The following is a 23,795-nucleotide window of genomic DNA, read 5'->3' as shown; positions in this document are numbered from 1 at the left end:
GGTGCCTTATACTTTTTTTCCAGCCGTGGTACCACTGCTGAGACTGAGGCTGGTGTCTGCATCAGCTGTTTTCCCTGCTCCCATATGTGGTCAATGATAGGAAATGATCTGGTTGTTTTCTTAACCGTGTCTGTAAAATCATACAGGAAACAGTCTGTTTCATGAAATTCCATCTTCATATGGAATCTTTTGGCCCCTCTCTCCACTAAGTTGTGAAATCCGCCAATGTCCACTGGCGGTGAGTCTGAGGTAGTGGGCTCAGGTGTGGCAGGAGAAGGAGCGATGTAGTCCTCATCATCTCTATGGTCAGACTGGTCATCTCGGACCTCTCCGTCCTCCGGTTCTTCGACTTCCTCGTCAGAAGACGGGACATCCTGCACTGGCTCTCTTTCCTGACGGATCACTAATGGTGATGGTCTAGGCCGTGAAGATGGCGTCGGTCCAGATGTAGCTGGATTTGTCCCCGTTGATGGAGCACAGGTCGATTCAGGAAATCGCTGCTTGTAGTCTTGAATCAAGAACTGCAAGTCTGAAACTATAGACACTGGAAGGCATACCATTGGCGTGACTTGCGTTTGGACTTGTGAATGCTCAGTCTCTTCTGTAAATTCCACTTCATCCCCCCTCATCATCAGTGCTTTGGCACTTCACTATTAGGTGCGAAGGACTGGTGGCCTGTCCGTACGGATCCTCGTCTGAGTCCTCGTCCTGCAGTAGTCAAGTTGGGGGCAACCTTTGCACCCTACTGGGAGACGTTAAGTCTGGTGTTATTGACTTTTTTGTGCCCTTTTTACCTAGAGGGGTTTGATGCAAACCGTCTGCTGGTGTTAATGGCCCAGTCGTCGATGGTGGAATCGTAGATGGCTGAATGGCAGCTGACGACGGAGAAATCAGCTCCGATTGCTTCCATAGTGTCAACGATGACGTCGTCGACGGTGCCGTCGTCGACTGAATATCAATCGCCGTCGTTGGCGCCTTCGTCGACAGTACCTTCGTCGACGGAACCTTCGTCGACAGCACCTTCGTCGACGGTGCATTCGTCGACGGTGTCCTCATCGTCGTCGATGTCTTCGTCGACAGCACGCTCGTCGACGAGAGTGTCTTTGTCGACGGCGTAGGCGACGACGGTTTTGGCTTCGTCGTCGACACTGATGTCGTCGTTGACGTCGCCGACGAAATCTTTATCGTCGTCGATGGCTTTTTAATGAGGATAATCGACGACACAGGCTTATCCGCCGTCGACGATGGAGTAGTCGTCGTCGAAGAGAAGGCTGACGAAGCTGTCGCTGTCGACACCGTCGTCGTCGACGTTGAAACATAGACTGGAGACACAGTCTTCTTCTGCGCTGAGGAAAGCGTCGACGAAGTCGTCGTCGACGACGGCGCAGGCTTCCTGAAGGCAGGAACCTTCTTGTCAGACATTGTGGATTTTGCCTCTGAAGACTTTTTAACAGTCTTTTTAGGAAGAACGTCTGTAGGGCTAGGGGAAGCAACCCTTGGCCTCTTCAAGGATAATTTAGAGGAAACAGAAGCTATCTCACCGTCCTCTGAAGACTCCAGGTTGTCTCTGGTTTTCAGCCTGTTCAACCAGAGTAATAGTCGTCCTTCTCTGTCTTTTAGAGTTTTTGTAGAGAATGTTCTACAAATTCTACATTCTTTTGGAGTATGGTCCGGATAAAGACAGTATAAGCAGGTTTCATGCTTATCATCAACATGGAGCCTCTTCTTACCACAAGAAAAGCAAGCTCTGAAGAGACCCTTCTTTTGTTGATCAGCCATGGTAGAACTATGAAGAAAATATCCAATTTCTGTGAAGAAAAGTGTTTAAACAAGGAAACAAGAGGAGAACTCAGGTGGAGACTCCCTAGCACAACGTGCAGTAGAAAATCTGAGAGACTGAGGCTCCTGACGGGAAGGTTCTAGAGGGAGGTGATAGCTGATTGGCTACCTTCTGGAGTTTGGTCCTTTTTACAAAAGGACATAGATAGGCTACTAAGGCGAGGCCCTTAGGCCTATTTTTCTCTATATATGTCTATAGGACATTGCTTTTCTATGTACCGGAGAATCCCGTCTCGACGACGGGGAATGATTCAGGCATGTGAATCTAGGAAAGACACCCATAATACTGGATAACCACCTTATATACTCCAGTGCCCAAAGACAGCATGAGCAAATTAGATGCTGGAGATCGTTAATGTTGTATTAACTTTGGCAAGGAATAGAGGCATTCATAGGAGACTTGACATGGTCCAAGACAAATCAGGGGAATGAGTGAATTCTAGATAATATGTTAATAATATTAGTGGTGCTCTGAAGTTGCACTGCTGTGGGGTACCTCTTGTTAGGGGCTGGACCGTTTGGGGAAAGATTGGATCCAACGTAGACCTCTTGTAATTTTATAGCTATTAATCTGGAGTAATTTTATAAAGCGTGCAAATGCCCAGAGGCGTCCTGAAGCTGGCATCTTCTAGATTAAGTACTGAGGAAAGGAGCATATAATAGATCATAAGGGACAAGAAAACAGTCAGGCTGTGAGGTGCTTCCTAAAACAAGACAGGTTAAATTAGCATCTGAGGTGTTCTGGTAGATTGTTCCAAAGTTGGCACATGGTGTGGACAAAACGTTTACCACCCCATGTCATTCTCTTAATTTTAGGAACATTTACTGCTCTGGGAATTGCATAGCGCAAGGTGGTTCTGGGAGTATACCAGTAGAATTTCCTATTGAGTAGTCAGGGCTCTACCATGCAGAGATTTGTGCGCCAATCTGAGTGCCTTAAAAGCTACTCTTTTCTCAACTGGGAGCCAATGATGCTTCACTAGTACCTCAGAGACCAGCTTAAACTTGGGGATTTTCTTGAGCAGTTGGGCCGCTGCGTTCTACAGATTCTAAAGTTTCTTTAGTGATCATTGGTAAAATCCCAGGTATGAGGCATTGCAATAATACAGCCTGGACAGGACTAGCACACTGACCAAAGATTTCTGCAGATTGTATGGGATGAAAGGTAGAACCTTTCTTAGAGTATGCAGCAGAAAAGCACAAGATAAGGTATGATTGTTGATCTGGCCATTAAAAGAAAAGATTGGGTCAAAAATCTCCCCCAAATTCTTGTCTGTGGATACCAGAGTAGGGCCCACAGTGTGATGCCAACAAGATTTGTCCCAAAACAATGTCCTTTCCAAAAAAAACCTCAGTTTTATCTGAGTTCTGCTTGAGTCAACTGCACCCATACATCTATTGAAACGGTGCACCGTCTCAGTTACATTACTATAAATTGACACAACAATTTGTGAGTCATCCGCGGATGCAATTGATGAGAAGCCAAATGTGTGGATTAACCTAGTCTGGAGGGGGCACATAAATGTTAGAGAGCATAGGGCTCAGTGACGACCCCTGATGGATACCACTCACCAATAAGAAAGGAATAGATACAGAGTCACCCACAGTGACTGATTGTCCCTGCTGGACAGGAAAGAGTGTAGAAGATCATTAGCTGAACCACCAATTCCAATCTCCGTAAGACAATCCAGCAGGACAGAATAGCTCAGGGTGTTGAAGGCTGCGGACTTATCCTATAGCTGCCTTTTCCCCGTTGTCCAGAATACTTCTCAGCACATCGATAGCCACTACTAGAGTCAACTCAGTTCTGTGGTTTTGTCTAAAGCCGAATTGTGCAGAATAAGAGGAAAGATACAATAATGTTATTGGCAGGCGATTTCAACTGTGCGTTATGTCCCAATGCAGAAGATAATTTATGTGGGATTTTAGTTGAAGAGGGGGCATGTTCCTCTTATTTTCGACATTCCACTTTAGGGGAATGTCTTAATGAATTAATTTTTTCGCTTGATCTAGGATTTATTAATGATCTGTGCCCCGTACCTGTCTCTATGCCCTGGACCTTCAGTGGTAGGGGTCTTTGTTCTACTATAGATTACGTCTTAATTTCAAGTAATCACGCGCATAGCCTTCACTCATTCCATGTTTCAGACATCTCCATTAGCGATCACTTTCCTTTATGCTTGTCAATTAAGTGGTCTTCAAGTAAAATGGTCAAATCCAATACTAATGATCATTTGCTAGAAAACATTGCCCTTGGGAGTATAAATGGCTTTTCATTGCGATGGAGTATGGTGGATGAGATCGCTATAATTAAGACAGTGGTGAGAAGATGTAAAATTGCCTTTGAGACATGTCTGTCAGAAACAGCCATCCCAGATAATATTTTAGCCGCATTCCTGGCGATATCTAAGACTATAAAAGAATCCCTTTTTAAGCGGAAAAATAGTAACCGTCCCAAGAGTGGATGGTTTGATTTCAGGTGTACTCAGACCCATTCCCACTTAAAAAGGGAGCTACATAAATCCCCTAGAAACCTGGTTGACCTGAGGATAGCTAGACTGGACTATAATCAATCAATTAAGGACAGGAAAAACATCTTGAGGAAGAAGGCCTGGGAGGCATTATGCACGGCCTCATTGGCAAATGACAGCATGGCATTCTGGAAGGCTGTTAAAATGCCTTTTCTTCTATGTGGGGCCGGCCCAACCATCGAAATAGCTATAAGTCAGGCCCAATGGATCGAGCATTTTTCAAAAGTATATAATGGTGAAGGAAATCCTGATATATTAGACAGCAATGTCAAGGACGATCATAAATCGAATCCATCCCATTATTACTTTGATTTGTTGTTCACTTTAGATGAAGTGGAACGGGCGCTCTCTAAAAGTCGGGGAAGGAAGGCCCCTGGACCTGATGGGGTCCCCGTTGATCTTTTTTTTTTTTTTTTTTGGTAAGACTTTATTGATAGTTGCCAGATCCACAACAGTTTGAAAGCATTACAAAAAGAATGAACTTATAAGCAGTCACAGTGACGTAATATAACACAGCTATTCAGCTGACAACCTTCCGGTCCGGCAGCAAACGTTTGGAGTGTGACATCAGGCAGTCAAAATACATCAGCAAGTAGTACATTGTCTTATATATCTTTTTTTTCTTAAACCATAGAAAGTACACAACTCAAACATTAGACTCCTGCTGAGAAGGATAGATATAGATTGTCAGATTAATCATCCCCAATGTCGTATCCTATGCCCAGTTACCTACGATGCAAACCCACCCCCGCCCCAGGAATGCTCTAACGGAACTAAGACTCAAAAGCCCCTTATTCCCACTGGCCAACCGCCCTCCTCCCACAGGCCTAACCCTCCAGCTCTTCGTCATCGTCCGAGCTGTCGCCCTCATCCTCTGATAGTGGTTCGCACAGGTCCCCTCTATATTTATTCCACGCCATCCAAAGTGCATTCCATTTGCGTGGGTTAGCCCTCATTTTGTACACAGCACGTTCAAGCACCATCAGCCTGTCCATAGTCCTACACCACAAAGCCAACGTAGGTGTTTCGGCTACTCCCCACCTTTGCGCGATGTCGCGTTTGGCCACCATAGTTCCGATCGTGACCCATTGCTGTTTCCGACGTGTCAGATCCGTCCCCTCCCATATGTGCAGAAGACACAAACGAGGGTCTGGGGTTAGTGATGTGTCAAGGGCCTGGGAAATGGTGCGCATGACCTGCTGCCAGTCGGGCGAGATATTCGGACAGTCCCAGAGCGTGTGTAGCAAGGTACCTTCCTCCCCACACCCTCTAAGGCAAAACGGGGTCTCCGCCCTGTGCATTTTGTGCAGTGCGGTCCTGGTGTAGTAGACCCTATGCAGTACTTTAAGCTGTATCAACCTGAACCGGGCTGATACACCCGCCTCTCGTGGCGACGCTAGGGCGGTATTCCAGTCAGTCTCATCCAGGGAGCCTAATTCAGATTCCCACCTCTCCTTCAGTCGCTGCAGGGGATCGGGTAAATTGTTCAATAACTTACGGTACGTGAGTGATGTTGCGCGTGTTAGCATGTAGTCTGTGAGAAGTCTGTCCTCCAGAGGCGAGGACTCCGGGACTATAGATCCCGGCTCAATGACCGCCATAAGTGCATGACGTATTTGTATATATCTGTAAGTTTCAGTAGGGCTCAGTGCATACTGTTGTTGCAGGTGTTGGAAAGGGATCATGCCAGTAGAAGTCCAAAGGTCTCCCACCGTCGAGATGCCAATAGTGTCCCATTGGGTAAAGCCCTTACTTGATCTGAGGCAACCAAGTTGTTTAGTGTCCCACAGTGGAGTGAGTTTGGTTATGACGCCCTTCCACTTAAGCCGTGCCAGTGCCCTGTGCCATATGACGACTGTGTGCTTAGTCGGACCAAGTAGTGTCTTCACGAGGCTAGGTGTGTAAAGCGGGCCAGTAAGCTGTGTGTTCCCAGTTGTGTTCTGTCTGAGAAGTACGCCGGGTCATCCTGAGGGGCATGCATCCAAGAATTAATAACTTTGAGCTGTGATGCCCAGTAGTAGAGCTCCACATTCGGTAAGGCAATACCCCCATCGTACCACCCACGGTTGAGTTTGACGTGTGCTATTCTGGGCGGACGTTCGCCCCATAGCAATTCGGTCACCAAAGCTGTCACTTTCCGGAAATATGATGGCGGGATCAGGACTGGGGTGTTTTCCATTACATACAGGAAGCGCGGCAGCGCCATCATTTTGAACAGCGCCGCGCGCCCCAGCAGTGTGAGGGGCAAGGTCTTCCAGTGTCGTACATCCGCTCGTAGACGGTTAAGGGGTGGCGTTAAGTTGAGGTCGTGGAACGCATTAGCGTCACCAGTGACCTGGATGCCCAAGTACTTAAATGAGGTATGGGCTACAACCAGCGGGCAGCTACTAGGGAGGAGCGGTGCCGGGCCTTTCAGTATATAAACCACTGACTTCGTCCAGTTGATCAGATATCCAGAGTGCAGGCCGTGCGCATCACAAATCGCCAATAAATGAGGAATGCCCATTTCTGGTTGCGACAGATAAACCAGCATATCGTCGGCATACAGGGATATCCTGTCTTCCCAAGCGCCACCCCACGTCAGCCCTTTCAGTAGTGGAGTAGTCCTAATGACTGTAGCCAACGGCTCCAACACCAGGGCGAACAGTAAGGGGGACAGCGGGCACCCCTGACGCGTCCCTCTGGCCAAGGGGATCTCTCGCGAGATGTGGCCGTTGGCCGCCACGTGCGCCACTGGCTCTGTGTACAGCAGTCTGATCCATGAGATAAATTTGGGGCCAAAGCCCATACGAGCCAGAACCGCGAATAAGTACTGCCATTCCACCATGTCAAAGGCCATTCTGGCATCCAACGAGAGAATGGCCGCCGGTTCCGACAGCAAGTGGGCTCGCGCCAGCACCCCATGCACACGCCGGAGATTGAGTGCCGTGCTTCTGTGCGGCATGAAACCAGACTGATCCGGATGGATCAGATCGTGCAAGTGCGGGGTCAGCCTGGTTGCGAGTAACTTCGCCAGTATTTTGGCTTCCACATTGAGCAGTGAGATTGGGCGATAGGACGCGCAGTCCGTGGGCGATTTACCCGGTTTCGGGATAGTTACTATGGTCGCTATCCGCTGATCCCGGGGCAGAATCCCCGCTTCCCGGCACTCCTCAAACATGGCCATCAGCGGTGAGCACAAGGTGCTCGATGCCGCTTGGAACCACTCAGCTGGAATGCCATTAGGGCCAAGTGCCTTACCCGTGCATAGTGCATTAATCGCCGTTCCGAGCTCGTCCTCGGACAGGTCTGCCTCTAGTTCAGCCACCGCCTCTGGCGTTAAAGTGGTGACCGGCACGGTCCGCAGCGTTGCCGTCGCCGCCTCAGCGGTAACCACTGCGAGTGGGGTGTAGACCGACTGATAGTGGTCGGCCAGGATCTCAACAATTTCGGAGGGGCGAGTATGATACGACCCCTCCGGATCCTGCAATTGTAGAATATGTCTGCTACCCACACTTTTTTTATCAAGCCAAGCCAGCAGCTTGTTGGCTTTGTCTCCCACATCATAGATTCTTTGCGCGGTCGATGTAATGCTTTCTACTGTCCGTCCCCTGAGGAGATCGTCATGTAGTCGTTGGCTGAGGTGGAGTGAGTGACGTGTATCGTCCGACGGGTGCGCCATATGGGCCTCGTTAGCTCGCTCCAGTTGAAGCTCCAGAGCTAGCAGTTCGGATTTTTGCTCGCGTTTGTGTCGCGTTATCGCTGCAATTGCTTGACCCCGAAACACTGTTTTGTATGCTTCCCATAAGGTCGTGGGGGAGGGCACTGAGCCCGAGTTTTCCGCGAAGTAGAGCTTGGTGGCTTTCTTCAGGTCTCTACGGACGTGGGGAATCTTGAGATAGCCGGGGTAGACAGGGTACACTCTCCTACGGGATATCGCTGCACAGGACATGGACATAGTCAAGGGGGAGTGGTCTGATATACCCCGGGGTCGTATCCGCACATCCTGTACCGTAAGTCGGCCGCCTGCCAGTGTAAGGAAGTAGTCGATACGGGATAGACAGTCGTGTGTGGCAGAGTAATAAGAGTATTGCCGGTCTTCGGGGTGTAAGTGTCGCCATATGTCTACCAGTCCCTGTGCCTCAACAAACTCACTAAACCTGGATAGGCCAGGTGCCTGTGTCCGTGTCGGGAATCTATCATGTGAACCATGGGCCAGCGCGTTGAAATCACCCCCCACCACTAAGTCTCCGTCGGGGAGTTCCAGGAGGAATTTTCCCAGATCCGGAAGCACCGCCGCATGCAACGCCGGCGGAACATACACCGATACCACATTGACGGAGACTCCCTCCCACTGTCCACTGGCTGCTGCAAAGCGACCATAACAATCAATCCTAGTAGTCTGCAGAATAAATCGAGATGTTTTTTTAAGTAAAATGCCAGTCCCACGAGACCCCGTAGTGAAGTCCGAGTGTGCGACCATACGGTATCCCCGTCTATCTAGAGCCTTGTTCGCGTCACCCACCAAATGTGTCTCTTGGAGGAGGATCAGGTCACAGCGGAGCTGTCGAATGTGTTGAAGAACCAGCCCCCTCTTCACCTTATCCCCCAGATCTCTGACATTCCATGACATGATCTGCAGCGGTGGCACAGGTCCCGCTCCGGGATCATCGATCACGTCATTGGAGTGCGACAGTCCTGCCATCGTGAAGTTGCAGATGGGAATCCCTGACCCTTAGGGCTCGACAGCGTCGCATCCGGAGTGTACCCAACCCCAGGGTGTCTCGCATGTGTAAGCAGTGGCTGGCCCAGTAGCAGCGAGGCATTACCAGGCCGGTCGGCGTGCGCAGCCAGGCACAGTACGACTAAAATGGATGTCAGTGTAATCAGCAGAGTCAAACAATATAAACCAACAATTCGGAACAAACCTCCCCTACCCATAACTCCCCCCCTCCCTGCTTCCCTGCCACACGGACTTAGAACTGCCCGCCGCCCCAATTTAGCAGAGTGCTTAAACCCACCCATGAAAAGGTATAAAGTTACTTGCTCGTTGGGGGTGAGGAATACTCCAAAGTCAGCGACCCCTCTTACCCTCCGCAGAGGCCCTCAGCCCAGGGGCCATGGCAACCCAGGCAACAGCCTTAGTATGAGGTGAGTCTTGAATCTGCCGGGTCACTAAGAATCGACCTCCAGTTCAGCATCAGTAATGTCTCTGAGTGGTGAGCCTCGACCGGTCTCCAGGTCGTCTTCACGAACATCGCCATGATCCACCAGATGTTTGTCCTTGGCACCTCGTCCCCGACGTCGGGGCTGGGAGGCTGGGCGCCAGTCGTCCAACCAGTCCCGGGCAACTTCTGGATTATCAAAGAACCACGTCCTGTTTTCTGCTACCACACGCAGCCTAGCCGGGAATATCATGGAGTATTGGATCTCCCTTCTCCTGAGCTCTTTTTTGATATCCACAAACGTCTTCCTCCGCCTTGCCACCTCCGCTGTGTAGTCCGGGAAGAATGCCACGGTGGAGTTCTGAATCTTAACGGGTGGAGACACCCGCGCCGCCTGTAAGATGGCGTCCCTATCTCCGAAGTTGAAGAGCCTCGCCAAGATCGGTCTAGGGGAGGCCCCCGGCTTAGGCTGGCCACCTGGCACTCTGTGCGCCCTTTCGATCGAGAAAAACTTCGATAGTCCCTTTGGTTTGAGCTGCGTTTTGATGAGCTCCTCTACAAAGAGGTCCGTCGCTCTAACTCCTTCCGACTCCGGAACCCCAAGAATTCGGACGTTGTTCCGCCTGGAGCGCCCTTCCTGGTCATCCAACTTCTCCTTCAGCCTTTTATTCTCAGCCGTGACCGCCTCCATCGCCGTCTGGAGCTCCGAGACATCCTCCACCAGGGATTTTGTGACCAGTTCCAGAGATCCCACTTTTTCGGCCATCTTGTGGAGGTCCGCCCGAATGAGGGTAATTTCAGTGGAGATGGAACCCACCGTAGTCTGTACCTGCGTGAGCGCTCGCATCACGTCATCCAGGGTTGCCTTTTTTGGCCCCGCATTGTCCGACGACCTCGTGGAAGGATGTCGCCCGTCCGCCAGAGGGGAGGCATGTTTGTCACTGGTGTAACGTTCTATGCGAGTCTGGGTCGTGCCGCCCTTGGCGCCTTTGCCCGCCATAGCGTCCGCCGCACAGCACCTCAAGCCAGCCGGATGGATGAGTCGGATAGGAATAGGCAAACCCCGGGCACTAGTCCGTCCCCACTGCAGTCGGGGCACTCAGCCTGATGTGGGCGGGGACCACGTCCCGGTCAGCAGCGGCGACTCGGCCGCAGTATACTGGTTCTAGCAGGTGCGGTGCCCCTACTGACCGCCGCGCACCGTGTGTGTGTCACAGGGTCTTCGCCGTGCATAGATCAGGGTTCCACCATCAAACGACGCCGTCAGTGTCTCCAATCCTTGGGCCCCAGGTTCCACAGCGGGTCCCCGACACACCAATGGGGTGGCCAGGCACAGTTCCAATTTTCACGCCCAAGCGACGCAAACTGGTCGACCAGCGTCGCTTCGTAGCGCACTGAGTGTGAGAGGCGGGGAGGGGAGGGGGGGCAAGTTCCGCAGGTGTTCAGCAGCCCCCGCTGGTCTCGTTCTCCCCGGCGGCCGATTCGGAGGATTCCGCAGTGATCCTTGCCAGGCGGCACCGTAAGGCGCCTCAGCCCCCTATTGTCCGTCCGCTACCTCAGCCTCCCTAGTAGCACAGAGTCCTCGGCGCGGCGCGCCTCGACAGCCGGCGCCGACAGAGTGGTTCGTCGGGTCTGCCACGGAGGTCTCCTCCAGCCCCGGTCACTTCCGGTCCACTGCCACCGGGCAGAACCCACTTCCGGTCGGCTGCGTTGTCCACTGGGGTCCCGGGAGTCAGGCCTGCGCTCCGGGCTCACCGCCACTCGATCGAAACTCGGCTCCCCGGCACCCGATTGTCCTCCGGTTTGCTGCCGCCTGTAGCGCCCGGCCCCGGGCCTTTGATACCTCCGCCTGAGGTCGGATTCAGTCACGGATCATTGTGCGGATGGTCGGAGAGGCCGCTTCGTGATCGGAGCTGGTCCTCTAGGCAGCCGCCATGTTCAGCCGCTAGCCACGCCCCCCCCGTTGATCTTTTTACATCAAATATTGCCCTTGGGGGGCCCATCTTAGTCCAGGTAATTACTGCCAGTTGTAGCACCTCATTTTCTTCTACCTGGGTAGAATCCACTATTGTGCCTATTTTTAAAAAAGGGGATAGGCAGGACCCTAGATGTTATAGGCCTATTTCTCTACTTGATGGTGTAACAAAAGTATTAGGCAGAATAATTTAGGAACGCTTGCAGTATTGGGCAGAGGAGAACTGTGTTCTATCCGACCTGCAGTACGGTTTTCGTGCTGGTCTTGGAACGATAGAGCAGGGGATAAATCTGTCAATCCTGGTAGGGAAATACACTAGGGCCAAACAGGGGAATCTATTCTTAGCATTTGTGGATCTCACAGCTGCATTTGATTGCGTGATTCACAGTAAACTCTGGCCTATTTTAGAAGACATGGGAGTTGAGATTCAGATTATTTATTTTCTTAAGCGTTTTTACAATGACTCCAAAGCATGCGTGCGCTGTGGCTTGAAGGGGGAATGCTGCGCTACTTTTTTGATTAAGAGCGGAGTCAGGCAAGGATGTGTCCTGGCTACGTTTCTTTTTAACCTTTATATTAATGGCCTGGAGAATGCCCTCCTTAGACAACAAAGATTTCCCATACGTGGCAGGATGTCCAATACCAGCGCTCCTATATGCGGATGACGCTGTGCTGATGTCCCGCACTCAGGTTGGCTTGCAGAGGTACCTAGACAGTTTCTCTCTGTTTATTAAAAATCTTGGCCTGAGAGTAAACTCCTCCAAGACCTTTATCATGCGTTGTGGCCGTGGAATTAAGAGATTTAAAGATATGTTTGTTGCAGGACAGAAGATAGGGGCAACTAAGAGTTTCTCTTATTTGGGAATCCTTTTTGCCCATAGTGACACTTGGGTACAGGCAGTTACAGCTAAAAAGTTGTTACTCCTAAGGACAACGTCTGCCCTGATCACCTTTGCTAGAAAACTGGGAAAAAGGCCACCAGAAGAGCTTATCAAGATCTATAAGGCAAGGTGTGTTTCATCCACAATATACGGGGCAGGAATTTGGGGGTTTGCTGACCTGTTCCCAATCCAACGCATAGAAAATTCTTTTTTAAGATATATTTTATCACTCCCGCATAGTACCTCATCCTGCATATGTCATGCAGAGTTGGGACTACCCTTCATTTCTGATTCAATAAAGCTTGAACCTGTACTTCTCTGGCCCAGATTATGGACCAAAGAAGAGGCAAACTTAAACAGGGACATCTTATCAGATGCTTTAAAATTAGAAGAGGTTTTGAAAATTCCATGGATAAACTATGTCAAAAATTTCTTAAAAGACCTTGGGCACCTTGAATATTTAACTAACCCTTTCTCTATTCAGCAAATATCAAGAAAGGAATTGAGAAAGGAGGGTCTACTCTTGTTGGATTCTATTCAAATGTCATCAGAGATATTGAAACCTACTGTACTCCACAATCAATTGATTTTAACTACTTTTGACATCCAACCCTATTTAACTTTGTACCCGGAGTTTACGTTAGATTTTTATTGACAAGATTTAGGTTGGAGGTATTTCACAGACTAGTCACCCTGCCTAAAATGAACGACTGGTCCTCAAACCTCCAACTATGCCCCTGTGACAATAGTTCTAACCAATCTACCATCCATGTCATACTGTTTTGTAAATGTTATACCTTTTTAAGGAGATTCTACCTGGTACCTGTTTTAAAAATGATTGGGCTTAGACAATGCAGACCCGCCCTACTTGTATTACAACAGCTTGAAGATGTATACAGCACATTTAAAATAGTGACTTACTTAAAGAAAGTCTTGAGACAGATTATTTAGAGCTTTTTTCTGGATATAATATAGGTGAAATTAATAATGTTTTTACTCAATAATGTACTAGGCACTTTGTCTATATAAAATTATCAAGATGATATTTTGTATGTTCTTATACTATGTATAGATATTTTTATCATCATAGATTATTAATTGTTGCACGTTCTAACTTGATACAATAAGTACATTTCTCTTTTTAAAATCTAAATCATGTAATGATGGATTTTCTTTTCTTTGTGCTTTTATGATTGTTTTATGAAGCAACAGAACAAAGCATTCTTGACTTGACTTGACATTCACCTCCAAAAACTCAGAGTGCAATGTTCATATGTTTCGCGAGAATATTTGCTGAGAAGTGGAGGCGAGATATAGGAGGATAGTTGTGGGAGCGCAGGTTTGATATACAAGCGAGGAGGCTGGATATATTTGCCAAAAGATTGTTTTTTATTGCCAGAAGTAACCAGGGGTTGTGGATCAAGAAGGTGTTCTTCGGGTTCTCCTTCTGATGGTGTCCTCGTTGAGCTGGATGGAGATGTAGAGGGCGATGTCACTTGCTCCTGGTCTTCTGATTCACGGGTGTCTCCCCGGAGGCTCATAAGAGAGGAAAAGAAGAGCCGTCAGAACATCAGTCTGGTGTTATTTCTGGAAGATTTACCAGTCACCACACCTTAAAGTGCTCACAGAATATCCTTCTCAGGGTAGATGGTGACAGCGGAAGTTTTGTAGGAAGTGCCTAGAGAAGGGACTAGGTGAAGGGGAGGACGGGAAAAAGATTTATATAGGGGCCGGTTCTCAGGATACTTCAAACAAACAATTAAAGGGAGCAACAGGTTCCTGTTATTAGTGCCACACGGTAACCACTTGTCTGTTCTATGGCCCTCAATCAAAAGGAAAAGAAACAATGGAACACCCTACAAATACTCAGGGTTACGTTAGAATGTTTAACAAGGGTCTGGCTGCATGCAACCAGAAACCAACAAGGTTCCAGCTCCCTTAAACGAGAAAAACACAATCCTTAAGGAGCCCTTAGTTTCCCACCCGCCTCCATCGTTCCTCCCTTTTCTTCCCGTGGGACACTTTCAATCACCGGCTCTGCCGCAACTCTCCAGAGCTGCGGCTGCTGTACAGCATCCTCCGGGGGACTCCACCACTCCTCACACCAATGCTCGTCCAGTTACGCATCCACCGCGTCTCCGCTCCTCGGGTCTTTTTATCGGTTGCACCGCTACAGGGTCTGTCTTCTTTGATTCGTTCTCCCGACGTCCTTCCTCCTGGTACCACGCCACCGGTCTGACCACCTTCTTTTCCGTAGTCTCCTCTTTTCATTGGTGCAGGCAAAGAACTTCCGGGGTAACCTTCGCCCACTTCCGGGTTCCCGTCGACGTCTCTCTGTGGAGAGACAGGATAGCGGCATGGATTTTGTCCTTCTGCTGGATCCTGTGGGTGCCGACTGGAGAGGGGCACATGTGTATTAAGGGGAAGATCCGCCCATGCGATACGTCGGTGAGTCCCTCCTCACATCTCCTTTCCCTAGCTGTCCTTCTATTAGGGGTCCGCTCTTGGGGAAATCTGGATAAGTAGTCCACATTTCCTTGTTCACTTCCTTTTCGGTGTTGGGTTCGGAATCGGTAGAGTTGTAGGGAAAGAAACCATCTGAGGACTCTCTCATTGTGACCCATGTTCCTGGCTAGCCATTCAAGAGGGGCGTGGTCAGTATATAAAGTAAATTTCCTACCTTCCAGACAATACCGTAAGGTATCCACAGCCCACTTAATAGCCAGTGCTTCCTTCTCTATAGTAGCGTAGTTTTTCTCCCTTGGGAAAAGCTTGCGACTAATGTATAATATAGGCTTTTCTCCCTGGGGTGTCTCCTGGGATAAGACAGCCCCTAGTCTCTGATCTGAAGTGTCGGTTTGTAAGATAAAAGGGAGGGAATAGTCTGGACTGGTTAATACTGTCTCTGAAGTCAGAGTCATTTTTAAGGTCTCAAAGGCTCATACTACTTCTGGGGGAGAGTGTTTGAGTACTTCCTCTGTTTGTATGTTTTTCTGGAGTAAATTCGTTAGAGGGGCTGCTGTCTGTGAGAACGGAGGGATTAACCGACGGTAATATCCAAACAACCCTAAGAAGGCTCGTAAGTCCTTCTTGGTGCGAGGTAAGGGGATTTGAGAGATGGCAGCTAGCTTGGAAACTTGTGTCCTGATAACCCCCTCTCCTAATAGAAACCCCAGGTATCGAACGGTTTGAGTGGCTAGATGACTTTTAGCTGGATTTATCTTCAGACCATATTGTCCTACGGTCTGTATCACACTAGAAAGGTGGAAAATGTGCTGTTCCCATGTATCGCTATAGATGATTATGTCATCTATATACGCGCATGCATATTTCTCATGGGGTTGTAACATTACATTCATAGCCCTTTGAAATGTTGCTGGTGCCCCATGTAGGGCAAAGGGCAATACCTTAAACTGATACAACCCATCTGGGGTAGAATATGCAGTTTTTTCTCTGTCCTGTTTTCTGAGGGGTATCTGCCAATACCCCTTGCATAAATCTAGGGTGCTAATGTATTTAGCTAGGCCTATTCTTTCAACCATTTCATCCACTCAGGGTAGTGGATATGTGTCAAATTCTGATATTTTATTGACCTCTCTGAAGTCGATGCACAATCGCACCGACCCGTCTGGTTTAGGCACAAGAACAATGGGTGAGTTTCACTCACTTACAGAGGGTTCAATTATATCCATTTGTAGCATCTTTTGGATTTGCTCTAGTATGGTCTGCCCACAGGCCTCAGGAATACGGTAGGGTCTCAGGCGCACCTGTTTCCCGGGAGATGTTTTGATAGCATGTTCAATAAAACACTGTCTTGCCAGGAGAGGTAGAGAACGTGTCCTGTAGGCATTGTAAAACCTGTGACAAGCTACCTCGAAGGTCGGGAGGCAGCTCAGTATCCACACACTGGTCGAATAAGGGTACCTGTACTTCCGCCAGATTGACAGCTACCTTCCCATTTTTTTAACAAGTTGATGTGATACACTTGAGAGGTATGCCTGACCGGATCTGTTTCGATGCAGTAAGTAACAGGAGTAACTCGTTCCACTAGTGTATGGCCCCTGCCACTGTCCCAACAACTTGTGGTCGGATGACGCCATTATAAGTAGTACTGAATCCCCCACTTGAAAAGTTCTCTCTTTGGTGCCTTTATCGTATTGACTCTTTTGGGCCAGCTGGGCTCCCTCTAAGTTGTTCCAAACAATAGCCCTTATCTGTCCAAGGTGAGTATGCAAATGAGACACATACTCAGTTAGGGGTTTTGAATCATGTGGTTCTGTTTCCATTTTTTCTTGGGCCATATCCAATAAGGTGCTTGGCTTATGGCCAAGTAATAACTCAAAAGGCGAGTATCCTGTGCTCTTTTGTTCTTTGCACCTAATGGCAAACAAGGCCATGGGTAACATACCCTCCCATTTCCGGGATTTTAGGGCTAGGAGTTTTTTAGTGTGGTGTTTATGGTGGCGTTATACCTTTCCACTAATCCGTCTGTCTGTGGATGATAAGCAGACGTCCGGATTTGTTTGACTCCTAACTGGGCACATACTTATTTCATCAAAAGGGATACAAAGGGAGTCCCCTGATCGGTCAGGATCTCCTTCAGGAATCCCACCCTCGAAAAGACAGTGATCATAGCTTTAGCTATGTTAGAGGCATCAGGTCTTCGTAGGGGAATGGCTTCTAGAAAACACATGGCGTAATCTACCATAACGAGGACGTATCGACATCCATTGCGGGAAGGCAATAAGGGCCTTATTATATCCATGCCTATCCTACGGAATGGCTCTTCTATAATTGGGAGGGTTTGTAGGGGCACTCCAGGGGGATGGTATCTACTGTTCCCTTGACGCACTGGGCACTCCCTACAGTACCTCTTTACTTGCTGATATATCCGCGGCCAATAGAAATGCCCCATGATCTGTTTCTCTGTCTTTTCTGCCCCAAAATGTCCTCCTAATAAGTGGCTGTGGGCTAAGTGTAACACTTTCTCCCTGAACGGGCCAGGAATCAACCATTGGGCTTTTTTAGTGGGGTTCCATTTTCTTTATAACCTATTCCTCTTGAAAAAATAAGGACCTACATGTTGGGGATCCTCGTCCTCTAGTGCCTAGTTCCATGCTTCTTGCAGGACTGGGTCTTTTCGCTGGGCCGCAAGAAAACTTCTATCAGTTTCCCAGGGATTCTCGTCCTGTAGTAAGAGTAATACCACCGGGTTCTTCCCTTTTTCGGCTCTCCTTTGTCTCCTACTCTTTCGTGCTTTGGCGGCTGGCCATTCTTTCTCCCCATCTCGAGAAAAAGGTGCGGTGGACCACCATTCTTCCTCCTGTGAAGGATTGTCGTTCAATAGCTGTGACAACTTTGGATAATCATTCCCAAGTATAGCCTGTTCAGGTAATTGGGGTATCAGACTGACTGTTAGGGTGGTCCCGGTATCCCTAGGATGTTGTATTCTCACCTGAGCTGTAGGGTATGGTGTTGTATCACTGTGTACGCAGCGCATAGCTACTGCTCCATCGATGGGACCAATATGAGAACCCAGGTCTTGAGGTCGGACTACACTGTGAAGACACCCCGTATCAGACAGAGCCGTCACTTGTTGACCATTGACAGAAACTGTGCAACGATAAGGCAGTGGTTTTCGTTCAGAGGAAGAACAATAATAGTTGTGGGCCATCCCTATTTCCATAGGTTCCTCTTTCTGAGGACAAAATCTAGCAATGTGGCCCATTCCGCCACACTGAAAGCACAGTGGACCCATCAGCAGGGGTCTGACAATCGGGGCTCCAGGTAAAATTGGTCAAGAGCCCCGGTTTTTTAACCACTGGGGCCCGCGGAGGACGATGGGGTCCTGGGTCCTCCAGTTTTCCCTGTAAAGTCTTCCCGCCCTTTCTGAATTTGTTGTGCTCTATTATAAGCACTGGCAATTTCCACTGCAGTCTCAAGGGTAAGGTTAGCCGGTTGACGTACCCACTTTTGAATAGGAGGATGTAGAGAGGATAAATATTGTTCTAAATAAATTTTGGCCATAATCCCGTCTTTATCCATAGTAGCTGGGTTCAACCATGCCCTTGGTGAAGTACAATGCCCTTGGTGTCTCTTGTGGACCCTCTTTCATCTGTCGTAGTTTTAATGGGTAGGTTTTATCGTCAACACCCAAACGTTCCATGATACACCTTTTTATGTCAGCATAGGGAACCACCCATTGAACTGATAGGCAGCCTGTAGGTCCCCAGACAAGAGAGGTCCTAAATATTGTCCCCACTTATCGGCTGGCCAAGACGCTGCCGTAACCATTCTCTCAAAATTGTTAAAAAAAAATAGTCCGGGTCTTCCCCACTCACATAGTGTTGCAGCACAACCGAGAGAAGGGTGGTGGGGCCTCTCTGGTGTCCTACTGTTTCCGTAAGTTTGTCCAATACTGCTCCTTGGGTTTGGCTTTGTCCCGTAAGGACTTGTAATTTTCCACGGTCTTCTTCAACCACCGTCAGGAAGCGTTTCATCACTTTCCCCAGATGCTCCTGATTTTCCGCCATTTTTGCTAGAGCAGCCTCCATGGTGCCTTTCAATCCCACTTCTGACACCACTTGTGTGAGCGCAGGTTTGATATACAAGCGAGGAGGCTAGATATATTTACCAAAAAATTGTTTTTTATTGCCAGAAGTAACAAGGGTTGTGGATCAAAAAGGTGTTCTTCGGTTTCTCCTTCTGATGGTGTCCTCGTTGAGCTGGATGGAGATGTAGAGGGCGATGTCACTTGCTCCTCATCTTCTGAATCACGGGTATCTCCCCGGAGGCTTATAAGAGAGGAAAAGAAGAGCCGGCAGAATACCAGAGTCTGGGTTATTTCTGGAAGATTTACCCATCACCACACCTTAAAGTGCTCACAGAATATCCTTCTCAGGGTAGATGGTGACAGCGGAAGTTTTGTAGGAAGTGCCTAGAGAAGGGACTAGGTGAAGAGGAGGGGGGGAAAAAGATTTATATAGGGGCCGGTTCTCAGAATACTTCAAACATACAATTAAAGGAAGCCACACGTTCCTGTTATTAGTGCCACACGGTAATCACTTGTCCGTTCTATGGCCCTCAATCAAAAGGAAAAGAAACAACGGAACACCCTACAAATACTCAGAGTTACACTCGAATGTTTAACAAGAGTCTGGCTGCATGCAACCAGAAAACAACAAGGTTCCAGCTCCCGTAAACGAGAAAAACACAATCCTTAAGGAACCCTTAGTTCCTCACCCGCCTCCCTCGTTCCTCCCTTTTCTTCCCGTGGGACGCTTTGACTCACCGGCTCTGCCGCAACTCTCCAGAGTTGCGGCCGCTCTACAACATCCTCCGGGGGACTCCACCACTCCTCACACCAATGCTCGTCCGGTTCCGCTTCCACCGCGTCTCCGCTCCTCGGGTCTTCTTCGGTTGCACCGCTACAGGGTCCGTCTTCTTTGCTTCGTTCTCCTGACGTCCTTCCTCCTGGTTCCACGCCACCGGTCTGACCGCCTTCTTTTCTGAAGTCTCCTCTTTTCATTGGTGCAGGCAAAGAACTTCTGGTGTAACCTCCGCCCACTTCCGGGTTCCCGTCGACCTCTCTCTGTGGAGAGACAGGATAGCGGCATGGATTGTCTCCTTCTGCTGGATCCTGTGGGTGCCGACTGGAGAGGGGCACATGTGTAGTAAGGGGAAGATTTGCCCATAGCGATACGCCGGTGAGTCCCTCCTCACAATAGTTCTTCACCTTGTTTGGGTCAGCGAAGGTTCCTATACCAATGGTAGGATGGAGGCATTTTTCCACTTCGGAGGAAAGTTACATGAGTTGATGATGATATTTAATAATGTAGTAAGTGAAGTAGCTACTATGTAGTATAAGATTTTCGACAGGCAGGGATCGGACTGGGCTCCTGACTTCGTTTGTCCTAGAAGTTCTACTACTCCTGCGAAGGTGATAGGAGGAAACTTACAGAATTCATTTTTATTAGGAGCTACCCAGTTTAACCGCAAGGCCGGGGTTATGGCCGCACAACTGGAGTTCAACTTTCGGAGTATTTTCTTCACTTTTAAAAAACTGCTCGCTTGTCACACAGTGGTTGACTGGGGGACAGTGTGCAACTGGTGGTTAGGTTAGAGAACACGTGAACTGTTTTAAAAAGTTATCTTGTGGAGTTCTTAGCTGAATGGATTTTTTCCAAAAAGTAGTTCATTTTTTCAATAGTGATCAGTTTTTTGTAGCATTGGATTTATTGATTATATCTTATCCTTTCTTCAGTGTGGTAGTTCCTTCTCCGCACGTTCTCCTGTCTTCTGCATTTGTTTTAATTCCCTAAGTTCAAGAGAGAACCAGGATGCTGTGGGCCTACTTCTAAGGCTTTAAATAGGTTTTGAGGGACCCAGCTTGGTAATTTCTGCCCTTATCCAGTCAGAATAGTTGTATAATGTTCCATTTATGCCATTCGTGACTAAGGGCTTAGATATATCTAAAATATTGGTAAAATCTGCTGTATTGACTTTGTTCCATGCTTGAACTTTCTTGCCTTGTATAGTTCTATTAGTAACCAGAAATAGAGGTGGGAGTTTTAGGCGAAAATCAGCAGCCTTATGATCTGACCAGATGATAGGTAAAAATAGCTTCTATCTGTAATTCTGGATTGTTTGAAAAAATGCCAACAAGCGTATGCCCTGTTACAAGTGTAGCAGTATTCATCTACTGAATAAGACTGAAAAAACTCAGAATGTCAATTAGTTGTTCTGATTCTTTATTGTCGGAATTTTCCAGATGGAAATTAAAATCACCTAATATGGTGTAATTAGAATACTGCCTACATAGCTCCAGGATGTCAGCTAAAGCATCTAGGAAAATGGTTTTCGGGCTTGGTGGCCTGTAGATCAATAATCTGTCAAAGGTGAAGTTATTGGATTGGTTGCATCCAAAGGACAGGACTTCACTATCTGCTAACTTAGCGGGTTTACAGGTGACTTTGATGTTGTCACATTAGACCACTGCTGGGCCACCACCACAATTAGCAGCTCAATCTTACCTAGTAACAGCATATCCTGCTTGTATTGGATCTACTAGATCTGGATTTGAGGTCTCGCCGGGCCAAGTTTCAGTTAAAAAGGCTTTGTTGGGAGAATGTGTGTATATGTGGTTAAAAAATTCATTTTATGCTTGATAAGAGAGCGAATATTGATCAGAGTGCATTTCAATCTGGTAGTACTGAAGTCTGGGGTCTCTAGGGAAGAAAGATGCACAGGTGTGCATGCTAGAGAAGCTTATCTTCCCTGTACTTCTGTACTTTTTTCAACTCATGTCTCTTCAATGCACTTGGAAACCATTCCTTTCTATTCCTCTCTTTCTACAACAGCATTATTTGGTCTACGATACAGGAAAGCTACGGAAGTGCTATGTTGCTATTGACTAGGAAATTTCTGAACCAGTTTAGTTTACATACCAATCTTTCTGTTTGTGAAAGACAATTTCGAAAATCGCCTCTCTCTGGTTTGAACACCTAACTCCTCTTTAAAGATAAATGTTATTATTGAAGGATAGGAGATTTTTAGGATTTTATATGGGTGATACCGGTAATCACATTTGCTTATGGGTTTCAGTAGGCACTATAAATAATCAGAACCAGTACAAGTGGTTTGAAAATGTCAAGACTGTCGCTATTAGAGTGTTCCATCTTTACTTTAAGTTCATGTGTCACTGTGTTTTGTAAAAATTGGTATAATTTGAAGGGTTGTCACAATGACATGAAGTTGAGGCTTTCCCCCAATGTGTTGGATTTGCTTAAAATAACAATCAAAAAATGGAACAGAACTTAACAGCAGAATCAGGGTAGTGTTCTCTGTGTCTTAACTTAATACATTGTATAATATTAACTGAAAAGAAAAAAGAAATCAGGTCAACTGCTATAATGAAGTGGACAGAAAATCTATTGGACTTCTAGCTCACCACGCCCGTCACATCTGCTCTCTTCATGTGTACTTTTTACGGTCTGAAGTATGGAGGCTTGTTGTGGAAAACGCTTGCACTCACTCACTTGAGCTTGAGTTCGTCTGAAGGCCGCAGTAGTTGATTGGACATTCCCAACTTGCTTAATGCGGAGAATACCTGGCCCCTCTCGATCCACGTGGCATCATCCGACCTTTCAATTCCCTTCCAGAGAACACCTATGAGTATATCTGTCAAAAGCTGCACCAGTTCATCCTCACCTGCCTAGAAAAAAGGAACACAGTCTTTTCACTTAACAATATCAATGAATATTACTTTCACAGAGCAACTAAGAATAAAATGGACAGGTTTTGTGGCATATACATTGAATAATACTTGAAGACTGATTCTATTGGAAGTGTACTTTAACATAATTTACCTCTATAAAGAATGTTGCTGAAAAAGCTAAAAGGAGACGGAAATAAACAGACAGCTGGGACTAGGAGTAGCTCGATCTGCCAGCTGCCCATGGCCCTTACAGTAGCCATGCAGATCAATAGTTTATTGCTAATTAAAGAGTGACAAAATAAATAAAAATGAAAGGACCACAATGCTATGTGGTTTTACTGAAGAGACACATCTGTAGTTAATTAAATTATGCACTTTCTTAACTGAGTGCAACCACAAGCTGTGTTGATTTGAAAGACATGGTTTATTGGGCCAGTTTATCATTTAAAATCTCGTGAAAGCACGCAGAAATGGCTACAAATAAACCGCCGGGGGCCACATCTAATCAATCCACTTTGGAAAAATATAACGGTGCGGCTGCTCCATTGCCAAACCCCAAGACTATACCTGACAATGCAGCGCTGTTGGAGGCAATTACCCAGTCCAGGGAAATGCTGAAAGCTAAAATTGGCGCGGTCGGCTTGGACGTCATGCTGTTTTGGCAGGACATTCGCAATGCAGTACAGAGGACTACTGTATCAGAATCGCAGATCTCGACAACAGAAGATGCGGTGAGCACTCTTCAAAAAAGATGTCCAATCTGGAGACACTTATGCGGGGTTTGGCAGCAAGAGAGGAAGAGGCAGAAGGTCGTACCCGTAGGAACAACCTCCGCTTTTTGGGGTTTCCCAAGGGCTGTGAGAACAACAATGTGGTGGACTTTCTCACCAAATGGCTTACGGATTGGCTCCCGGCTGACTCTCTGACCGCCTGATTTATAATTGAACGCACACATCATGCTCTGCTGCAGAGACTACAAAGATAGTACAGCAGGGCAGGCTAAAGGGTACCCTTACCTATGCCTCTCAACCTGTTGCAGAGATTCTGCTCAGTCACAGAACTGTACACAGAGACTCAGGACCTTGGGGAATTAGGGTGTGCCAAAAACTCACCTTTGTACCCAAAATCCCCTACCAAACTAGCATCAGTGTCTCATTAGCTCTTCGTCCTATAGCAAAGTTACCAATGATTAGACAACCCAGAACATGC

At 47.6% G+C, this 23,795-nt stretch overlaps 1 protein-coding gene across 2 annotated transcripts in view; it reads right to left on the bottom strand.

The window, feature by feature from the left end:
* The window catches only part of NBEAL1 (neurobeachin like 1), a 1,045,477-nt gene that overhangs the window by 349,680 nt on the left and 672,002 nt on the right, over positions 1-23,795 (bottom strand). For both annotated transcript variants that reach the window (XM_078680248.1, XM_078680249.1), the window contains one exon: positions 22,408-22,583. In XM_078680248.1, coding sequence (XP_078536374.1) covers positions 22,408-22,583 — 176 coding nt within the window. The remainder of the gene's footprint in view (positions 1-22,407; positions 22,584-23,795) is intronic.

The sequence above is a fragment of the Lissotriton helveticus genome, chromosome 3_1, assembly GCF_964261635.1.
Source record: "Lissotriton helveticus chromosome 3_1, aLisHel1.1, whole genome shotgun sequence".
In the NCBI taxonomy this organism is placed as follows: domain Eukaryota; kingdom Metazoa; phylum Chordata; class Amphibia; order Caudata; family Salamandridae; genus Lissotriton; species Lissotriton helveticus.
The sequence above is the reverse complement of the archived record's forward strand: the minus strand, read 5'-3'. Positions and strand labels throughout refer to the sequence as shown.